At 42.8% G+C, this 22,782-nt stretch overlaps 1 protein-coding gene across 1 annotated transcript in view; it reads left to right on the top strand.

Annotated features, from left to right (window-relative positions):
- The window catches only part of PPP1R9B (protein phosphatase 1 regulatory subunit 9B), a 69,077-nt gene extending 46,506 nt beyond the window's left edge, over window positions 1-22,571 (top strand). Inside the window, exons 4-10 of the mRNA XM_073607773.1 lie at window positions 3,245-3,349; window positions 3,920-4,055; window positions 4,247-4,402; window positions 6,342-6,395; window positions 9,647-9,876; window positions 15,012-15,108; window positions 17,274-22,571. Of these exons, the coding sequence (XP_073463874.1) occupies window positions 3,245-3,349; window positions 3,920-4,055; window positions 4,247-4,402; window positions 6,342-6,395; window positions 9,647-9,876; window positions 15,012-15,108; window positions 17,274-17,327 (832 nt within the window). The 3' untranslated portion in view covers window positions 17,328-22,571. The remainder of the gene's footprint in view (window positions 1-3,244; window positions 3,350-3,919; window positions 4,056-4,246; window positions 4,403-6,341; window positions 6,396-9,646; window positions 9,877-15,011; window positions 15,109-17,273) is intronic.
- Window positions 22,572-22,782: the final 211 nt, after the last annotated feature.

The following is a 22,782-nucleotide window of genomic DNA, read 5'->3' as shown; positions in this document are numbered from 1 at the left end:
GTGAAGTGCCTTCTTACATTTTTGGTCAATCTTGAAGTATCTCCTTACATTGGTGGTCAATGGTGAAGTACCCCATTACATTGGTAATCAGTAGTGAAGTGACCCCTACATTGGTAGCCAGTTGTGGAGTTCCTTCTTACAATGGTGGTCAGTAGTGAAGTACCCCCTTACATTGGTGGTCGGTTGTGAAGTGCCCTCTTAGCCCTTGGTAGCTGCCCAAAAATATAAATAATCCTGAAGCTGTAAGGATCATGTCACCACTGACAACAGTCCTGATTTGAGCCTGCCCCAAAAAAAGAACTACCATAGACCATATCTGTAAGAAAGTCTGTTAAGTTACTTGTTTTGGATTGTGGAGGTAGTACTGGGGGTATCCTTGGTATGACCCCTGGTATTACAAGGTAAGAGTACTTAGTACCTAGCTATCATGCTGCCATACTGTAAGGATTCTGTGAGTGGGTAACACAGAAATTTTGCTAGCTATGCTTACCACAAAAAGATAATTTCAGTATAAATAAGGGACAGCCCAATTTAACATTTGATAGAATTCCTCTACTTTGTCTAATGATATTGTATTCTAATGAAGACCTCCAAATGTGATTTAAGCAGCAGACCATAAGTTTGCATCCATCAGTCCTGGACTGGCAATCTGTCAATATGGGCATTTGTCAATGGAAGAGGAGTAGGCTGATATGGTCTGCTCACATTCTGTCAGCAATTAACTGTGCTTTTCATAGACCAATCAGCAGCTCTAGAACACTCTGTGCCTGAAACCCAATGACAGTTGCATTCCACAGCTGATCCAATATATATAACCCTGGGGTGGTTTACAGTAACAAGAACAGCTGCCTATAGCAATAAATGAGGTATCATCTTTTGAAAGAAACCAAGATTCTGACTGGTTATTATAAATAAATATCAAGGGTTGGTTGTTTCAGCCATTTTAATTTAGCCCCGGATTTGAGCAATGTGGTCACAGACTACTGTATCTGGCCAAAAATATGTTCCAAAATTTTAAAGTCCATGTGTTTCCAGTTAATGGTACTGTTATAGCTACAGTATACAGACATTTTTTGACAATTGTGTGTTTCTAACCCTTTAGTAATAGTTTGAGGAAGGCCCTTTTCTATCCCAATATGACTGTGCCCCTATGTACAAAGCCAGCTCCATAGAGATGTGGTTTGATGAGTTTGGTGTGGAGGAACTCGAGTGACCTGCACAGAGCCCTGAATTTAACTCTACTGAACACCGTTGGGATGAATTGGAATGCCTAATGTGAGCCAGGTCTTCTCACTGAAGATCAATACCTGACCTCACACTTTAGTATTTAGCAACTTGAGTGACATGCACAGAGCCCTGACCTAAACTCTACTGAACACCATTGGGATGAATTGGAATGCTACATGCTAGCCTTCTTACATGCAAGGTCTTCTTATTGAACATCAATACCTCACCTCACAGTTTGATGTGAAGAAACTCCGAGTGGCCTGCACAGAACCTTGACCTCAACCCTACTGAACACCTTAACAGTGAATTGGAATGCTACATGCGAGGCAGGTCTTCTTATTGAACATCAGTACCTGACCTCACAGTTTGGTGTGGAGGAACTTCAGTGGTCTACACAGATCCCTAAACTCAAACCTACTGAACATCATTGGGATAAATTGAAATGCTACATGCGAACCAGGTTTTCTCATTGAACATCAATACCTGACCTTACAAATAGGCAAACATTTTTACAAACCCACTTTAAAATTTTGTGGAACTCTTTCCCAGAGAAATGGAGGCTCTTGTAACTGTAAAAGGGGAGCCAGGTCCATACTCATGCCTATGGTTTTGGAGTAAATGCCCAACAAACTCAAAGGCGTGATAGTCAGATGTCCATAAACATTTGATTATAATGTTTCCTCTTATATGGAAGAAAATGCCATTGGTTCTGACATTCTTTACTGGAGGGGGCACACCATTGTTACCACCAATGAGGAGCCCACATGTAGGAGGCAGTCATCAGTGCATACTATATGGGTAATCCCTTAATGCAGTGAGTCTCCAATGAGTCTCCAATTTTTATGTCTTTCAGTATTTAGGGGGCTGAACCATGACCAGTAGGAGTAGGAAATGTCCTGGCATCAGTAGGAGTAAACAATACCCTATCTTTGGTATTAGGGAAATTATTAGTGCCCCATCATTAGTATCAGTGGGAGGAATAGTGTCCCATCATTGGTGTCAGTGGGAGGAAAAGTGTCCCATCATTGGTGTCATGGGGGGGGGGGGATAGTGCCCCTTCATTGGTGTCATTGGGAGGGATAACGCCCCATCTTTCGGTGTCAGAGGGAGAAATAGTGCCCCTTCATTGGTGTCTGTGGAAAGAATAGTGCCCCAGCATTGCTATCAATGGAAGGAATAGTGCTCTATTGTTGGTGTCAGTGGGCGGATCAGATAAAGGCAAGCAAAGGCATGTAACTGCAGTAAAATTTGTATTGAAGGTTCACAACAATCCTGGTGGGAAGACTGCCCAACCAAGTTAACTCACCTTTACAGCAACGCAAGCAGAGCGGGTTGCAGCCAGAATGACAACATCTGTAGAGAGGGGCAGAATGCAGCCTGGCCTTTTCGAGCCCATTTGGGAAGATGTCCAGGGGAGATGCAACCCTACGCTTTCCCTCCTCATCAAGAACATCTCCCTACCAGTAGTACTGTCCCTAACAGATGGGGTACCTTTCCCTGCACTACCCACTCGCACAAGGCATACCAATCTCGAGAGTCAGGGCCTTAAAAAGGCTCTGCCTGACCCGAGATGGCTTCCAGCGTCACATGGGGCAACCGCATCCAACCAGATCGCTTCCCCAGTGACCCAGGAAACTAAAGAGGAAGCAGATTCCTCCCAACTGCAGCTGGCTGTGGTTGAGTGCCACCTGCAGTGGACGAAACAAACTGCATCTGCCTACATGTTCCAAAATTGGAGTATATTTTCCTTATTTTAGCATGAAAAATGGTTTTAATGCGCATATCAATAAAAAGAAATCGTTTTTATATATGATTGTATGGATGCCTTAAAAACTGTATTGTGCAAAAGTTTTTTGGTTCTTCACTTAATCTCTTGAAATCGGATGTGACACCAGTTTATGATAAGCCCAAGATAGTTTTTTCTAAACCTAGATTAGATTTCATGAGTTTTGTGGAATGGATTACGTAACTTTCTCATACACAGATGTACCCTGACAATCATTGATATATTTATCAGGATTCAGGTGAATGATCTGCTGGTAGAAGTTGATGGAACCAGTCTGGTTGGTGTGACACAATCCTTCGCTGCTTCTGTTCTGAGGAATACAAAGGGACGTGTAAGGTGAGATACATTTCGGCACTATATATTTTTCTCTGACCTGATCCCTATACTTTTAAATGCTTCTTTTTCCATATAACATATATACTGTACAGTAGATATATAGAAGTGCCTGAAACTTCCAGAATCCAGAAGATTTGTGATAGGAACCTCATTATTGTTGGTATCTCTGCTGCACTATAACTGTCAGACTTCTACTCTGTATCTACCTTAAAGTTTGGAAGGCTGTTCAGTCACTGTTGGGAGGGTGAGCAGATGGAACTAGGCTGGTAAGAGTGAAAATTAAAGCCCAACACCACTTTCCACTTAAAACTAAAATCACAGTTTCGAGTGGATGCTGGAGAGCTTAACCACCCGACAGTCTCTAAAATTTGCTGTGGCCAAATTCCCAAAACCCCCATGTGAGAAGGAGTAGAGTTAGCAACAATAGCAAAGAGATCTTGCTGCTGGAGTTCCCCTAAGATATAAGATAACTAGGAGATGGCATTGCCCACCATACTTCATCTGTAGATGAACTTTCACTTTTTGACACAATTAGATATGTGTGTGATGCTATTGGATTTTGTGTGTAAGGTTCCTGATAGGGCGAGAGAAGCCTGGAGAGCAGAGTGAGGTGGCCCAGCTAATCCAACAGACACTGGAGCAAGAGAGATGGCAACGGGAGAACATGGAACAGCGCTACAACCAGTGTAACGAGGATGATGAGGAAGTGAGTCTGTAGTATCTATCTATCTATCTATCTATCTATCTATCTATCTATCTATCTATCTATCTATCTATCTATCTATCTATCTATCTATCTATCTGTGATGTTATATTCTACCTATCTAATTACTGAGCTTGGAGATTCCATTAATTCTGCTATCTGCTGTATAACCAAAGTCGTGTTTGGTGTCACAGACAGGGGAGTATGCCACAGACGAGGAGGATGAAGAGATGAGCCCCATGTTTCCAGGTGGAGAACTTGCCATTGAAGTATTTGAATTACCAGAAGGAGAAGATGCTTTGTCCCCTGTGGAGATGGACCCTGAGAAACTCGTGCACAAGTTTAAGGAGGTGAGGGTTACATTTAAATGGTAAAAAAGACAATACATTTTTATTTCGAGAAGTTATCTGACCCCCTAATTGATGTCTCAATTGCCCAACAAGCACACACAGACAGGCAGGCTTTTGTTGTACGGAGGGCATAGCCCTGTACGAAAACAGTAAATTAAATGGCGCTGGAAAGGTGGATATGCCTTAATGGTTCTCTAAAAAGTCAGTGAATAACAGTCCATATACTGATATGCTAAGTCCATAAATTCATTATTAAGTTTATAAAACTAAGCAACATCAGTGGTAGCTCCCTATAGTGAGTGAAGCAGTAACCAGTGTGGAAAGCGTAAGATGTCGCAGAAGGAGCAAGGCCAGAAGTGACATCAGCAGGAAACCGGAGATACCACAGATGGGGAGGTGACACGTTTCCAAGCATCCACTTCTTTCTCAAACCTTATACACTTAGTTGGTGTGCCTTTTTATAGCCCTGTACAACAGTGGTCATCAACCCTGTCCTCAGGGCCCATTAACAGGCCAGGTTTTATGTATTACCTTGGGGAGATGCAGACTAGAATACTACAATCACTGAGCAGCAAACAAAATCACCTGTGATGTTTTTTAGTTATCCTGCAAACCTGGCCTGTTAGTGGGCCCTGAGGACAAGGTTGAGGACCACTGCTGTACAAAGCAGAAGCCTTTTCTGTTGGCTTTTGTTTGTTAGGGGAACAATAGTCTACTGGTAAGAATAACCCAGCTTAGACTTTAGGGTATCTACAGATATGTGTCTAGTAAAGTGGTAGTCAACCCACTTGATATAGATGGCCCCAGTTGCAGTTCCTGATATCATAAAAGAGCCACACATAATATTCAGTAAATTTAATCCTACAGAAAGGTCTCACAGATTGCAGACATGAACAGGTAATAGCATAATGGTTTACAAATTACTGCGCTGTCCTAAAAATTATGTGAAAAAATCAGTGATTACAGTGAAAATAAAATAAGGATGGAAAAGCAGCTGCGACCTTCTGATACACACTGTGTGGTCACACAGCAAACTGAGAATGTGCAGCCTGTCCCCTGGCTCTGTAAATATCAGGTTATTTTTTTGGAGACAGTGAAAGAAGGGGAGGATCACAGGAGACAGGATCGAACAGCCTTTTTACCCAATGCAGAGGATTAACACCTTAGGTTACACAGAATTATCTGGCAACGTGTACCTGTGAATGGTAAACATCTGGGAAGACGCTGTGACCTTGGCTGCATACTTAAAGGCCCGGGCTGGGTATTAAGCCAGAAGCGAATGTGATCTCCTGTAATAGGAGATCAACAGAAGTCGGTAAGCGGCAGTGTGTGTGGAGGTGGAAGGCACATCTTTTATCTCATGACTATTCCTGGGTGTACTGTTTGCTGATTTCACATTGGAGATCTACTATCAATAGAATGGACTGTTTATAGTGTGCTGATTGATCCATATTTATTCATGATTTTCACTTCATAAGGGTTGAATATGATTAATTCATTGCACAGATTCACTTTTATGAAAATATAGCGCAACTTGATATTGGAAAAGGCAACAGGTAATGTTGATGGCTATAGACATGCTAAAAGAAATGGCCAGAGACTGCAGCCATGTTGCAGGAGATGATCAACATAACCACAGCTCTTTTCAAGCGAAACACGTCGATCCACCTGTCTTTTTCCACAAATCAAGTTATATATGTACTCTTTTCATTGAATGGTAGCTCATAATATTAATAATCATGTTTTTTACAGTGTGTTTATTTTAATGTGATAATAAAATTGTATTTTTATAGTTTTTTTTTTTAATTTCTATTGGAATTGCTTTGGCACATACAAATTCCCATGTCCCGCTGTTCCCTCTGTGGGGCAGTGGGAATTTACTACTGCTTTACACATCTGTTTATACTATGATAGATCTCACTATTGTCTTCTCATGCAGCTTCAAATAAAGCATGCCGTGACCGAGGCAGAAATCCAACAGCTCAAGAGGAAGGTGAGGAGAGACTATTCTACACGTACAGTTGTCTTTAAAGCATATCGAAATTTATAAACAAAAATGTAATTTATTGTAGCTAACCAGTCTTTAGAAGTAGTGGCAGCATTTGTTTGCTTTCTTCAGATTTTTATTCCTTTATTTTGGTGATTCTACCAGTAACACACTTCCTGTCCTAAGGTGACAACGCTCACTTAGAGCCCTTTCACACTGGGGCGGTTTGCAGGCATTATTGCGCTAAAAATACCGCCTCCAAACCGACCCAAAACAGCCTCTACTGCTTGTTCAGTGTGAAAGCCCGAGGGCTTTCACACTGAAGCGGTGCGCTGGCAGGAGAAGAAAAAAACTCCTGCAAGCCGCATCTTTGGAGCGGTGAAGGAGCGGTGTATTCACCGCTCCTAAACCGCTCCTGCCCATTGAAATCAATGGGGCAACGCAGCTATACCGCGGCAATACCGCGGCTATAGCCGCACTATGCAAGCGGTTTTAACCCTTTTTCGGCCACCAGCGGGGGTTAAAACCGCACCGCTAGCGGCCGAATACCGCCGCAAAAACTACGTTACGCTGTTTTACCGCCGACGCCCCCACCGCCCCAGTGTGAAAGCAGCCTTACTGTACTGTATCTCTGGGGGGAGCTGCATTGTCACCCACCAATATGAGTTATTACAGATGTTCTGTAATATATATTCTACCCACCAGTTTATCTTGAAAATATTTCCATGATATTATATTATAGTCAGATTTGTAGAGGGCATATTCATTAGAACATGAGACTGCTGGCCTCAAATGTCAATTTGCCTGTGGGGAAGTAATGCCTGACAATGTTTTCCTGCTCTGAAATATGTTGTTTGCCTTTCAATTTCTTGGTGCATGATGTAACACTGAAAGAGGAAATTGAGTAGTCGTTTCAGAAAGCACCTACTATTTTGGTAATTTTTTTTTATTAACACATAAATATAATTTGTTTTATATCTACCTGCATGTATATATATATATATATATATATATACATATATATATATATATATATATATATATATATGTATATATATATACATATATATATATACATTATATATATTATAATATATTATATAAAATTTGCAAATATGGCTTCCCTAATGCCACATCTCATTAAAGGGAATATATAGTTCTTTCTAGGTTTTTCCCCTCAACATGTTGATTTAAAAAATCTTAGAAGGCTGTGAGAATGCTTTTAAAAACAGTATTATATAATAATATATAATATATTATATATTATTATAATTATATAATAATTAATAATGATATTATTATATAATTATAATTATATATGTGAATTGGGAAGCCTTATTGAATCAATACATATGCTCTGCGTTGCAGCACTACAGAAATGCAGCAGGGACTGTCTGACATCAACATGGGGACAAGGTGCTTTGGCTCAGCCCCCCCGCCCTGAAGCATCCCCCCCATGTTGAGGGCATGTGGCATGGTATGGTTCAGGAGGGAGGGGGTGCTCGCTCTCCTTTCCTGCCCTGCCAGGCTGCATGCTCAGATAAGGGTCTGGTATGCATTTCGGGGGGAACCCCACGCCATTTTTTAAATTTTGGCGTGGGGTTCCCCTTTAAACCCATACAAAACCCAAAGCCACGCTGTTTTTTTTTTTTTTTTCACTATTTTTTTTATTGTCGGCAATGTTTATTTTTTATTCAGCTGTCTGCGGGGGAAGCCCGTTGACAGCTGATGATTCATTCGTCGTTAAAGAGGAGTTCCACCCGAGGTCCAGTCAAAAAAAAATTAAAAGTCAGCAGCTACAAATACTGCAGCTGCTGACTTTTAATTGGACACTTACCTGTCCCGGGGTCCAGCGATGCGGGGGATCGAAGCCCCGCTCGTCTCCCCCTCCGTTCAGCGGCGCCGGCATTGCAACTGTGGGCGCCGGGCTGTGGCTTCACTGCGCATGCCGTGATTGGCCGCTCAGTCACCTGGGACCTGTAATGGGTCCCAGATGATTGACAGGAAGGAGGGAGCAGAGCTGAGCCCTTCCTGTGCCGAGGGGGAAGTGATGTCACCAGCCCAGGCACTGGAAGAGGCAGACTACGAGGCACCACCTAGGCATTTAGAGGTAAGTAAAAAAAAAAAAAATATCCAAATGTTTTTTTGTATTTTTTTTAGGATTTTTCATGTAGTTTTTTTTATTTTTGGGTGGAACCCCACTTTAAGGACGCAGCTGCCATCTTCCCGGGCCACTCCTTAACAACCAGCTATTCACTGTTCCCTAATTGGGCAAAGTTTTGCCCAATCGGGGCTTAGAATGCGCTGTGCAGCGCCCACCCACCGAGCACCCCACATATTCACCGAACGGGGGAACAGGCAATGTGCGGGACAAACTTTTGCTCTGCTAGATCTGTTCGCCCAACTCTAAATACTATATGATTGCTTAAAAACTATAAAGAGAAACAGTGGTTATTAATTAAACACTCATGGCCCGTACACACGATCTGAAAATCGGATGAAAAATACCGATTTCGAAGCGATCGTACGATAATCGGATTGTTAGTACAGAGCTTTCGAGAGCAGAACACAACACTTCATCTGATATTATGCGATCGCACAAACATTCAAATTTTTTTCGTATGGTACCAGATCGTACGATTTTCGTTTAATCAGTACAGTTGTCGTCCGAAAATACAACAGAAATACACTACAACACGTGACATCACTTCCGATTTTTTATTCTGTCATAAGTTAATTTTCACAACTTTGGTAACCTCTCCCTTTTTGACATGCGACAAAAAAACGGACGATCTGTCCGATTTTCGGATCGTGTGTAGGGACCATTAGGACCCTTTCACACGGGCTGTCTGATCAGCGCCGCCTGTCCGTTTTTCAGGTGGACCTGATCGGACCATCCATTCACCTCTATAGAGCGGCAGATGACATGTCCACTGACACCCGCCAAATACAGACGGATGGTGACCTATTTTCCATCTGTCTGGCGGATCGGATGGGATTGGATGAAAACAGACCATCCAATCTCCCCATAGAGCTGAGCGGGACTCTGACAGGTCCATCTAAGCACAGTGAGCGGAGACAGACCTGTCATCTGCCGGCTCAGCAGTGATCAACGGAGCGATCCCCCATTGAGCAAAGCGGAGTCCATCAAAACGGACCTGCCCCATGTGAAAGGGGCCTTATACTAAAAGAATGATTACATTCCTACAAAAGATGCTAGATTCCCTTTTAGCTCAATGTCTTCTCTGTCTTTGTAGCTGGCTGGCCTGGAGCAAGAGCGATCTCGCTGGAGAGTGGAGAAGGTGCAGCTGCAGCAGAGTGTTCAGGAGAACAGGGAGCGTGTGGAGAAGCTGCAGGGCTACTGGATGGAAGCTCAAAGTCTTTGTCAGGCAGTGGATGAGCATCTGAAGGAGACCCAAGCCCAGCACCAGGGACTGGAGCGCAAGTACAGCAAGGCCAAGAGGCTCATCAAGGAGTACCAGCAAAAGTAAGTGAACCGGCCTCTCTAAAAAAACATTGTTTTTTTTTTTTATTAATGATAACTATTTATTTTGTAACCAAGAAAGTTGTGCATGTTGCTTGTATGTGATTATTGGAGTACAACTTTTTTTTTATTTTACATTGAGTGGGGATGGGTTAGACCTTGTGTTGTTTTTTTATTGCTGTCTGTGTCCCTGTTAAAGCAGTTGTAAACCCTTACATATACCCAGTGAAGCGACTAGCATCAGATGATACACAGAGATTAAACAAATCTTTCTACATCAGTTGTACTTGTTTATCTGAATTCTTCTCCCCTCTACATCTATTCAAAGTGCAGAATTTTAAAGCTTGTCTGAGAGTTCAGAAAAAAGTGGGAGCTGACGTTACAATCTGCAAGCTCAGTGAGGAGAGCCTTGAGAGCTGATTTGAGGGAAGAGACATGCCCCCCTTCGCACAGCACACAGGAACAGAGCTAAGGCTGTCAATCTGCTTGAGGTCCCTCCCCTGTCACCTTTTTTTTCTCTTGGTGTCAGGAAAACTTGTCAGAAGTGAGAGTTCAGAAAAAAAGTGGGCGGGGAGCTGATGTTACAATCTGCAAGCTCAGTGAGGAGAGCTCTGAGAGCTGATTGGAGGGAAGAGACACGCCCCCTTCACACAGCACACAGGAACAGAGCTAATGCTGTCATTCTGCTTGAGGTCCCTCCCCTGTCACCTTTTTTTCTCTTGCTGTCAGGAAAACTTGGCAGAAGTGAGAGTTCAAAAAAAAAGTGGGCGGAGAGCTGACGTTACAATCTGCAAGCTCAGTAAGGAGAGCTCTGAGAGCTGATTGGAGGGGAGAGACACGCCCCCCTTCACACGGCACACAGGAACAGAGCTAAGGCTGTCAATCTGCTTGAGGTCAATCCCCGTGACCTTTTTATCTCTTGGTGTCAGGAAAACTTGTCAGAAGCGATTCATGCTGATAGCAGAGGAACAAAGCAGCAGACATAAATGACACTTAGTGCTTTTAATTGAGACAAGTACACACTATAGAGGGATATGCTTTGTTCATATTTCATGTCTGAGGTCTACAACCACTTTAGGGATATGTTTCTATCAAGGTATAAATCCTAGCTGTGATTCCCCCCCCCCCCCCCCCATAGAGGACATTTTTCTTCTTTTGCTTGTCTGACATCTACCACTAGGAAAGAAAATAAGGCCAAATCTCACTCATGGGAACACAGTCAGCAATCAAATCCTGACAGAGGTTCTAACCCAGCTTTTCTCAACATTTTTGACACAGAGGAACACTTAAAATAACTTATGATACATTAGCATAATGGTCAGTGGGAAGAATGCTTCTTGATCATTGGTGTCAGCGGTTCCTTATCTGAGAGGTAGGAATTGCTCAACCTCTAGCAACCTCTGTAGGAACTCGGATTGAGAAAGGCTGATCTAACGTGTCAACTGTTTCTCTGAGAATTTTTAGGGTTTTTTTTCTGTTTTTTATTTTTTTTTTTCTGCCTGTGCCATCATTGGTGGGATTTCCCTCACTTCTGTCCTGACACCCACCATATAGACAGGAAGTGAGAGAAAATCTTCACCCTGTGGATAAAGATAGCATAAAAGTATGTATCCCATAGTTTGTAGACACTATAAATTTCACGCAAACTAATCAATATACACTTATTGGGATTATTTTTTTTTTTTACCAAAGACGTGGCAGAATTTATTCTGGCCAAAATTTATGAAGAAAGTCGATTTTTTATTTTGGATATGTTTTATAGCAGAAAGTAGAAAATATTGTTTTTTGTTCAAAATTTTCGGTCTTTTTTCATTTCTATAATACAAAAAAAAAAAAACAGTGGTGATCAAATACCACCAAAAAAAGAAAAAAAGCTTTATTTCTGTGAAAAGAATTATATCAATTTCATTTGGGTACAGTTAAAGTACCACAGTGCTAAATAACTAAAAATGGCCTGGTCATGAAGGGGGTAATAGGGCAAAAACAAGTCCTGGACGGCCATACTCCAAAAAGGCACTTTTATTGAAGATAAAAAATCTAATATACAGTCAGTTCATGTTGCAAAGGCAGGGAATAATAGCTGACGCGTTTCACACCATAATTTGGTGCTTAATCATGAGCTATGATTAAGCACTACAGTTTTTGCCCTATGATTCGTCCCAGGGCCAGCACCTGAAGTGTTCCAATAGGGCGTATGCCTCAAGAGGATTAGGGTTTGGAGCGATATTTGCTTCTTTATGAAGGGGGTAAGTTTGGAGGGAATACAAGAAGGAAGCTGTCAATGCTGGTCCAATCGGCTGTGGGCAAGGAATTTGCTGCCCCACAGCTGTACGTATGCGAAGGGACAGGAATGCTCATTATCATTGACCTAATATGACAACATGGCCATATTAGGTCAGTGATGTCACAGGCACCCTCGCCCCCTTTTGTATGTGCAACTGTGGGATGGGGAATCACATCTGGTTAGCTGGTCACTGACAGCTTCCTTCTGAGTTCGAACCAAACCTAACTTCACCTCTAAAGATGAGTAGGAGAAGGTCATTGGAGAACAGGTGAAGAAATGTTTTTTTGCTTTGACCAAATTGGCCAGTATTTCATTAAAGTCATATGGAAGATAGATGAATGACAAAGATCTGCTCATATACAGTGCATCCGGAAAGTATTCACAGCGCTTCACTTTTTCCACATTTTGTTATGTTACAGCCTTATTCCAAAATGGATTAATTTCATTGTTTTCCTTAAAATTCTGCAAAACAATGCCCCATAATGACAATGTGACTAAAGTTTGTTTGAAATCTTTGCAAATTTATTAAAAATAAAAAATGGGGAAAAAAATCATATGTACATACAGTAAGTATTCACAGCCCTTGCTCAATACTTTGTTTAAGCACCTTTGGCACCAATTGCTGTCTCAAGTCTCTTTGAGTATGATGCTACAAGCTTGGCATGCCTATTCTTTGGCAGTTTCTCCCATTCTTCTTTGCAGGACCTCTCAAGCTCCATCAGGTTGGATAGGGAGCATCTGTGTACAGCCATTTTCAGATCTCTCCAGAGATGTTCAATTGGGTTCAAGTTTGGGCTCTGGCTGGGCCACTAAAGGACATTCACAGAATTTTCCCATAGCCACTCCTTTGTTATCTTGGCTGTGTACTTAGGGTGGTTGTCCTGTTGCGAGATGAATCTTCACCCCAGTCTGAGGTCCAGAGCGCTCAGGAGCAGGTTTTCATCAAGGATGTCTCTGTACATTGCTGCATTCATCTTTCCCTCGATCTAGACTAGTCTTCCAGTTCCTGCTGCTGAAAAACATCTCCACAACATGATGCTCCCACCACCATGCTTCACCGTAGGGATGGTATTGGCCAGGTGATGAGCAGTGCCTGGTTTCCTCCAGACATGACGCTTGCAGGCCAAAGAGTTCAAACTTTGTTCCATCAGGCCAGAGAATTTTGTTTCTCATGGTCTGAGAGTCCTTCAGGTGCCTTTTGGCAAACTCCAGGTGGGCTGTCATGTGCCTTTTACTGAAGAGTGGCTTCCAACTGTCCACTTTACCATACAGGCCTGATTGGTGGAGAGCTGCAGAAATGGTTGTTCTTCTGGAAGGTTCTCCTCTCTCCACAGAGAAACGCTGGAGCTCTGTCAGAGTGACCATAAGGCCCTTCTCCCTGATCGCTCAGTTTGGCCAGGTTGTTTATTCTAGGAAGAGTCCTGGTGGTTCCAAACTTCTTCCATTTATGGATGATGGAGGCCACTGTGCTCATTGGGACCTTCAATGCTCAAGAAAAATGTCTCTACTCTTCCCCAGATCTGTGCCTCCATACAATCCTGTCTCGGAGGTCTACAGACAATTCCTTGGATTTCATGGCTTGGTTTGTGCTTTGACATGTGGGGCCTTATATAGACTGGTGTGTGCCTTTCCAAATCATGTACAATCAACTGAATTTACCACAGGTGGACACCAATCAAGTTTTAGATACATCTCAAGGATTACCAGTGAAAACAGGATGCACCTGAGCTCAATTTTAGAGTGTCATGGTAAAAGCTGTGAATACTTATGTACATGTGATTTTTTTGTTTTTTTATTTTTATTACATTTTCAAAGATTTATAACAAACTTTTTTGACGTTGCCATTATGGGGTATTGTTTGTAGAATTTTGAGGAAAATAATGAATTGAATCCATTTTGGAATAAGGCTGTAACATAACAGAATGTGGAAAAAGTGAAGCACTGTGAATACTTTCTGGATGCACTGTACTACTTTAATGATAATTTTGATGCTGAAGCTGGCCTGGTCAGGTTGAAAAAATAGAATACAGTGCTTCAGACCCACGTAAGTACACAGCTAGATCAAGAATAAAAAAGGTGTTGCTTTTTATAGGGGTGCAATACCACCCCACTCTAATTCTGAAACAATACAATCCATTAGTAAAAGGTTTTTGTTTTTGTTGCATTCTTTGCTTTTGACCGCACATCATTTTCTAGCTTCAGAATATAAGGTTAAATGGGAAATTAGATAAACCTGAATAGATAAAGCTTTTGGATTTTAAAGCGGAACTTCTGTCATGTTTTCATCTTTCCATCTATTAAATCTTCTGCCCTTGTTGTTGTTTTAATTTTGGATAGTAAAACTGTTTTTCTCTGCCAGTAAATACCTTCTACAGCCCACTTCCTGTTTCTTGTCTGGTCATTAGCCCCTAGGCTTATGACATCATGCACATCTCTCTCTCTCTCTCTCACTCTCATGAGAGTTTGCCAGGAAGGGAGGGGGTGAGTCATAAGAGGGCCAATGAGAGCTGCAGAGCTGAAGGTGTGCCTCTGTGTGTCTGTGTAAATCCAGAAAGTAAACAGGAAGCAGCTTCAGCTGCCCACAGCTAAAATGGCTACAGCCAAACTTAGTGGAGGGAGATTTCTTCAGCATATTTGGCAAGTACAGAATCACAGTATATATAAAAAAAATATGAAAAGTGGTTGGAGGGAAGCTGCAAAATGGCAAAGATGTTTTTATTTCAAATTATGTGAGCAGACTGCAGTTCCTCTTTAAGATCTTGTCAACAGGACTTAAAAGGATTATATTGCTGCTATACAGAAACAGAATTATGATTTAATTAATCAGTTTAATCAATAACACTCTTATTTGCAGGGAGCTGGACTTTTTGAAGAAAGAAGAGATTCAAAAGCAGGCACTGGAAGAGATAGAGACTGCACACGCTGCGGAGATCCAGAGACTTCAGGAAAAGGTATCATTAGATACAGTACAGCTATTGAAGCCTGGTATGTCATTGTGTTAGCGGACATGTTAGTAGTTTGCATGTACTAGTGATTGTAGTAGTGCTTGATGCATGAAATGCATTATTGATGAAGAATGCATTAATCCCAATCAACCTATGAGAAAAAAGTTGTCAGTAAACATAAAGCTGAGCTCCAACCTTCCCTTTAGTCTTGCACATTTGTATAGGTTCTTCTCCTGCACTAAAATAGCTTATTCTGATTTCACTGCACACAGTGAACTTCTCACATTGTGCATTAGAAATCGCAGCTAGTCAGATAGAGCTCGCCTCATTTTCTGGCTGGAGGACTTCCAGCATCTTCTAGCTCTTTTCTACCTGACAATCCCTAGTCCCACCCTGTCTCTCATTGAATTTCAGTTCTTTGATTCATAGAGGTTTAGCGTCACATGTGGGTCATCAGTCAGGGGCGGATCCAGAGTCTAGTCTCGGGAGGGGCACTGTCAGAATATACGTTTTTTTGGGGGCAATTTTTTGGGGCAATGGTGTTGGCGCTTCAATCATCACGGCACCATGGTTGTTATGGTGTCAGGATGATTGAAGCGCATTATTTCTATTATTACATTGTAATATAAAATGAAATAGTTCAACTCACCATAATGCAGAATCAGTGGGAGCCCTGAGTGTGTCACTAGCCACGTCACCTGCCACCAGATGCAGATTGTCATTTGTCTGCCACCAGATGTGGATTGCCACTTGTCACGTCACCTATCACCAGATGCAGATTGTCACTTGCCACATCGCCTGCCACACGTTGCGGATCGTCACGTCACCTGCCACACATTGCGCATTGTCACTTGCCACGTCGCCTGCCCCCAGATGCGGATTGTCACTTGCCACGTCACCTGCCACACTTTGCGTATTGTCACTTGCCTGCTACAATTGTCACTTGCTGTGTCACTTTCCTGCTAATGTGGTCTCTTGCTGTGTCCCAGAATCAGGCAGCAGGTTACCAGTCAGGCAGCAGAGAGATGATGTAATCTCTCTGTTGCCCGCGGATGCCTGCACAGTGAGGGCAGAACTGCAGGGATTGCCCCATTGCCCCCCCCCCCGGATCCGCCCCTGAGTCGTCTACATGAAAGTACATCCTGCCTAGGAATGCCCACTTCTCCAGACTGACATACACCCATCAAGACATGTTGATATTTGCAGAACTGCAGGGATGCAGGGCGGGCTCCGTGCGATGAGAGATGATGTCATCTCTCTGCTCCCCCGCCTGCCGGCTCCCTGATTGGTCAGCCACCCGCTCACACACCAAGCCGCCCAGCTGCTGGCCCACTCTCTCACCTGCCCGCTCACCGACCGAGCAGCCCGGCCCACCCGCAGAGCCGCCCGCCAGCAGAGCTGCCTGCGCTCTCACCCATGAAGCCGCCCGCCCACTCACTCACCCGCATTCTCGGAGGGGGCAATTGCCCCGTTGCCCCCCCCCCCCCCGGATCCACCCCTGAGTCGTCTACATGAAAGTACATCCTGCCTAGGAATGCCCACTTCTCCAGACTGACATCCACCCATCAAGACATGTTGATATTTGCAAAACTGCCATAAGCCTGTAGAGGAATGATGCTTATACTTACCTATACCCTGGGCACTCCGGTGAGGTCACATGATCTCCCCAGCGGCTGACTTTAGTGTGGAGGAGAGATCGCTAATAACAGTTGCAATGCCTGTGCGGTGACATCACCTATACATAGGCCTGCTATGGGGCGTCAGCTGTCCTTCCTCTACCCTAAAGCCAGCACTGGGAGCCGATCATGTGAGTGGACTGGAGAGGCCAGGGAATAGGTAAGACATCTTTCCTCTACAGGCTAGTTAGTATAGGGCTTAGAATGGGGGTGGGTGCAGGTTTAAGTTTACATAGGATTAGCCTGGACTGGCTGCTATTAGCTATTAGTGTATAACCTAAGAATGAGTCACCTTATGGAGACCTTTAGTATCGCAACTTGCTACGAGTAGCCATTGACCTGAAAAATATAAAACCAGTAGTTTCCTATAGTGTAGACTACACCAAATCTGATAATCAGAGACTAATATAATGAGGGTAGCCAATTAGCATTCTTAGTGCATATCAATCAATTATTATTAATACTGCTTTCTTTTTTTTTCTTTCCTTATCACAGGTCACTGAATTAGAGAAGAAACTTGTGACCCTTCAATGCCCTACTCCTCCTTAGAGTATACATTACAGAAAATAGGGAATGTTGGGGCCATGGTGGCTTCTGGTTGCCCACCAGTGCAGGATCTGTGTCACCAGTGAGGTCTGCCCCCCCTCTTATCTTACTTAATACTCCAGTGATTCAATGGGGGTGAAGTCTTACTCGCATCTGGACGTGTGATTGTGGTTCTCTGTCAACATCTAACCGGACAACGGTGGGATTCCAGCTGGTTGTGTCGTGACTGCAGCTCTGTAGCCTGTGTCTATGTATTTGTGTGGGCCTTAGGCTCATGTATTCCTGGTGGACCTTGGAATGTGCCACATGGCAAGATATTGTATTCAGTGACCCCACTGGCTGTATCTTATAAGGACTTTGAAATGACTGGGATCCTTTGCCCCCTGGTGGCCTAGACAATGACTGTGGCCTCTTCTCCTGGATTTTGCGTGTACCTGTGCTGTGTTTGTGCTGGTGGTCTCTGTCTAATACCTGCCCTTGGCATCTCAAGGAAAGTATGTACCATTCACTCTTCCTCTGTTCCAAGCTTTCTTTTGACAGTAGTGACTCCCTTCCTTTTCTGCTTGCTTACAGCAGGAGCAAGGTTGTGATGGACCTGCCATCTTGTTGGTTATCAACTTTTTTTTCTTTTTTATGAACCAAACCCATCACTGGACCTAATTTATCAAGGTGTTCGGAATACAAATTACTTGCTGGCAACCAATCAGCCTTTTCCTTATTTTTCCATTTCAAACGGCAACCCTAAAGGCTGGATGGGTTTGGTAGTTCTAAATAACACAAATATTTTATAATAGATACCTTGATAAATTAGGTCCACTTTGGTGTAAACCCAAGATCGGCCACACTTGGCCTTTAAGTTACAGGTGGATGCTGCTGGTGACTCAGTATTCCACTGGCTGTATCTACCTTCTGAAGTATGATCTTATACCACCCTTTTTTACCCATGAATCCCATTGCAATAGGAATCCAAGGTAAGCAGACCTGGGAACTGGGCTGTAGAGATCTTAGTAATAGAAACCCAAGATAAAAAAAGAATCTGCCGAGTAATATACTGCAAATGGCAATTTTTGGTGGACTAACCCTTTATTCTACCGTCTAATGAATTTACTGGAATTCTGCTGCAGCCTACAAGATGAATTCCTCCAAAGTGTACAAGCACTTAGTACACTGTAGTGAAATACATAGTGGATAGCTAAGTAACTGAGAAATTGACATAAGGTAAGGTATATGAATCTGAGTGTATGAATGACTGCATTAGCCAAATTCACCTACTAGGACCTACCAAACATTTAGGAACTGCTAGGATCCAACCAAATCTGGCCTTTACCGACTAAACCAAACTTTTTATTACCCTTTCCTATGTTGTGCTCTCAAAATTAGACCTGGCCTAGTCTTAATAAAAATGGCTTTTGATGTTGTTCAGTATAGTTTGGGTTCATCTGGGGAATCTAGGAACTGCTAGGATCCAACCAAATTTGGCCATCACAGACTAAACCACACTTCTTATTACTCTTTTGTGATCCCAAAATTAGGCCTGGTCTAGTCTTATATTCAAAGTGGCTTCTGCTGTTTTTCAGCACAGTTTGGGTTCATCTGGGGAAAGGAGGGTGGGGGGGGGGGGTCTAACATTCTCTGACTCTGGTGTTAGAATAAGTTTAGAATATATTTAGTCTTACATATACAGGTTTGTAGGGCTTGAAAATGATTGCATGCTTATTGATGGAGATATTGGTGAATTCCACTGAGGTGGGGTTCTACCTGAAGGTGCGACACATTTGAGCATGTCTAACTAAAGCTCGGTTAGAACATATAAACATGGGACCAGGAATTTGGATGCATTCTCAGGTACTGTTTGGGCATTGGGAGGTAAAACACTGCAGGTGATGGCATAATCACTATACACCGCACAAGATAGCAATTCTTTGTATTATGTTGAACATAGGGGCTTCTGATAAACACCATTCACCAGGGCTGTTCATAGACACCATGGTCCACCTTTACATTTTTGTAAAGCAAGAGATGTGAAGCATCTCCTGACTTAGCAATGATCTTGGATTTGGAAAATAAGGAAAAAGTCCCGTAAGGCTTGAGAGCTCTTACAATACTGAACAACATCTTGCTATTATCATTGAGCGCAGGAAGGCTGTCCTGTTTCAGATGAAGTGTCTTATCTAATTAACGAAAGAATCGGCATTCGGTTTCTGATCTTCTATGTCTTTTATTTCATCCTCAGCTTACAAAGCTTGACAGAGGTGCTAGTGCCTTTATTGTAAGCTGAGGATGCTTTGATTGTAAGCTAAGGATGAAAAAAATGATATACAGAAGATCAGAAACTGAGTGTCGCCTTCTTTTTGTTTGATGGTTATGAGGCTAACAGGAGCCCGAGAAAGCACCAGCATCCCCTGCTGATATGTGGAATATAAATGTGGGAGGTAGAGTGCTTTTGTTTAAGTCTTATCTTTTTTTAAGTCTACAGAAGCTATTTTGGAAGTAAGTCTCCATTGCCTCCACATCTCTCTGTGGACCTGCGTCAATTGCCCTTCCTGTCCCTTTATAAAATTTTTCCTAGCACATCTATAGCAGTTAATGGTCCTCAAGCCCCTACTGAGGTGCAGTTTTGCTGCAATCCAGGCCCAGCACCACCCTGTGGGCCAAGAGGTCCTTGCATCTAGAGTTTCAAGAGCGCTAATGCTGCCATTCAAACGGTCATGTGTGCACGATCAGATTGTACCTTGTACATAGCAGTGACAATGAAAAGTGTGGCTTTTGTATGTGTGAGAGTGTATATGTGTGTACTGAAATGTATCACAGACACACAATAATGAGCTTCAGTAAAAAAAAAGTACAGCAAGCCTTTAACAATCAGAATCCCTCTTTCACTGATCTGACCTCTTTTAGGTTAGAGATACACAGGGGAGTTTTATTTGCTCAGTCATGCTACTAAAATGATAGAAATACAGAAAGGAGCACCAGATCAAAACCAAATAAAAGAGCCCAAGATTATTTTCATTGTTTGTAAAAAAAAAAAAAATAGTAATAAAAAATCAGCCAACGCGTTTCTCGCTCTACTCCCCTTTATCAGGACTTAACACATGATAAAACTTGAAAGGACTCAGAGAAAATGACTCTTCAGGTATTTTAAAACCAGCACTGAACTTTCCACTTGGAGCAACAACTTGACAGTGTTGAGTCCTATGAAGGGGGAGCGGTATTGCCCCTGAAACACATTAGATATTTTTATATGACTTTTTTTCCCCAACAACTAAAATGATCTTGGACTCTTTTATTTGGTTTTGGTCTGGCGCTCCTTTCTGTATTTCTATGGCTTGAGCTACTGTTGGGTGCCTTGCCGCCTCGCTATAGCTATTTAGCTTGTTGGAAATTTTTCTTTATATGACTACACTTACAAGTCTAAAAGCTCCCAGTGCCTCTTTGAGTATGTTGTTTTGGAGTCCATGCTACTAAAATCATTAGAGATTAATTGCAAGGAGGAGCAATTGATGGAACACATGGCTTTCAATAGTGTCAGCTACAGCATGCAGTAGCATCTTGTAGCGATCCAATCTTACATGATTGGATCAATGTGTGAGTATGAAAGTTTTTTTACTGTGTCATGGGGCTTGTCTAGTTTACGTCATAAGAATCCACATCCATGACCAACTACTACTCCTAGCAATTAGTCTTTAGCCATTTTGATACTCTATATTGCCAAAAGTATTGGGACGCCTGCCTTTACACGCACATGAACTTTAATGGCATCCCAGTCTTAGTCCGTAGGGTTCAATATTAAGTTGGCCCACCCTTTGAATCTATAATAGCTTCAACTCTTCTGGGAAGGCTGTCAACAAGGTTTAGGAGTTTGTCTATGGGAATGTTTGACCATTCTTCCAGCACACATTTGTGAGGTCAGGCATTGATGTGGACAAGAAGGGCTGGTTCGCAGTCTCCACACTAATTCATCCTAAAGGTGTTCTGTTGGGTTTGAGGTCAGGACTCTGTGCATGCCAGTCATGTTCCTCCACCCCAAACTCGCTCATCCATGTCTTTATGGACTTTGCTTTGTACACTGGTGCGCAGTCATGTTGGAACAGGAAGGGGACATCCCCAAACTGTTCCCACAAAGTTGGGAGCATGAAATTGTCCAAAATGTCTTGGTATGCTGATGCGTTAAGTGTTCCCTTTACTGGAACTAAGGGGCCAAGCCCAACCCCTGGAAAAACAACCCCACACCATAATCCCCCCTCCAATCAAATGATGTGGAGGGGTGGCCCAATACTTTTGGCAATATAGTGTGGATGAGCGTGTTTGGGGTGGAGGAACTTGACTGGCCTGACCTCAACCCGATAGAACACCTTTGGGATGAATTAGAGCGGAGACTGAGAGCCAGGCTTTCTCGCCCAACATCACACATGTGCGTCTTGAAGACTGGTCAAATGTAGACACACTCCTAAACCTAGTGGACAGCCTTCCCAGAAGAGTTGAAGCTGTTATAACTGCAAAGGGTGGGCCAACTCAATATTGAACCCTACAGACTAAGACTGGGATGTCATTAAAGTTCCTGTAAAGGCAGGTGTCCCAATACTTCTGGCAATATAGTGTAGCTTGATTGAGCTACTAATCTCCCCTGTACCTGTAGGCCTAAGTGAAATTGGAGCGGTGTGGGTTACTGAATATGCTTAATGCTCATGTATGTACAAGCTTTCCTCTTCCCCGCTGTATATAGCTTCAAACTGTGAATCAACTTCTAACGTTTTAGAAACATTTGCATCTAAAGCAACTCATGCAATGTAGATGCACACCTAATAACAATGACAATGCCACTGGTTCTGGCAAGGAAGCTGCCGGCAGCCGTGTCAATTCCTGGCAACCCCATCTTGTGACAGAACAAGAGGAAGGACAGAAGGAAGAGGCTTCTGTGGTCACGTAACACCAAGACATCTGGCACTGTCCTTTAAGAGAAGAGGGCGGGGTTTATTTGTATATTTTGAACAAAGGGATGCATGGGGGGGGAGAGGGACTGCCACTAGGGGGTGTGAATGGGTATTATTAGAAGGAGGTTGAATGATACTGTGCCAAATTACTATCTGTCTATTTATTGGTATGTTATGGGAACAAAAAAAAAAAAAATGAATGGATGTAAATAGGACCTTTTAAAGTGAAACAGAACAGGTCGATGAAAAGCAAAGCATTCTGGGGGATTATTAATCCAAGCAAAGTTTGGCATTAAACAGACTCTGATCAAACTAATATTGTTGCTTCTTGTAAAACTTGAGATGTGCGTGTGTGGATAACTGTACTGCTACAAAATATTCCTGGCTCCACGAAGGTTTGGGAACTTGAGTTTTCCAATGGTGTGTATAGTTTAGTTGCCTGTGCCCAACCGTGGGCATTTTAAGGGCGTTGTTTAGGGGCCCTACCGCCATGGAGGTGTCCCCTCCTCCCTTTACCTCCTAGCAAA

The sequence above is a fragment of the Aquarana catesbeiana genome, linkage group LG12, assembly GCF_042186555.1.
Source record: "Aquarana catesbeiana isolate 2022-GZ linkage group LG12, ASM4218655v1, whole genome shotgun sequence".
Lineage (NCBI taxonomy): Eukaryota > Metazoa > Chordata > Amphibia > Anura > Ranidae > Aquarana > Aquarana catesbeiana.
This window is presented reverse-complemented; position numbering and strand designations above follow the sequence as displayed.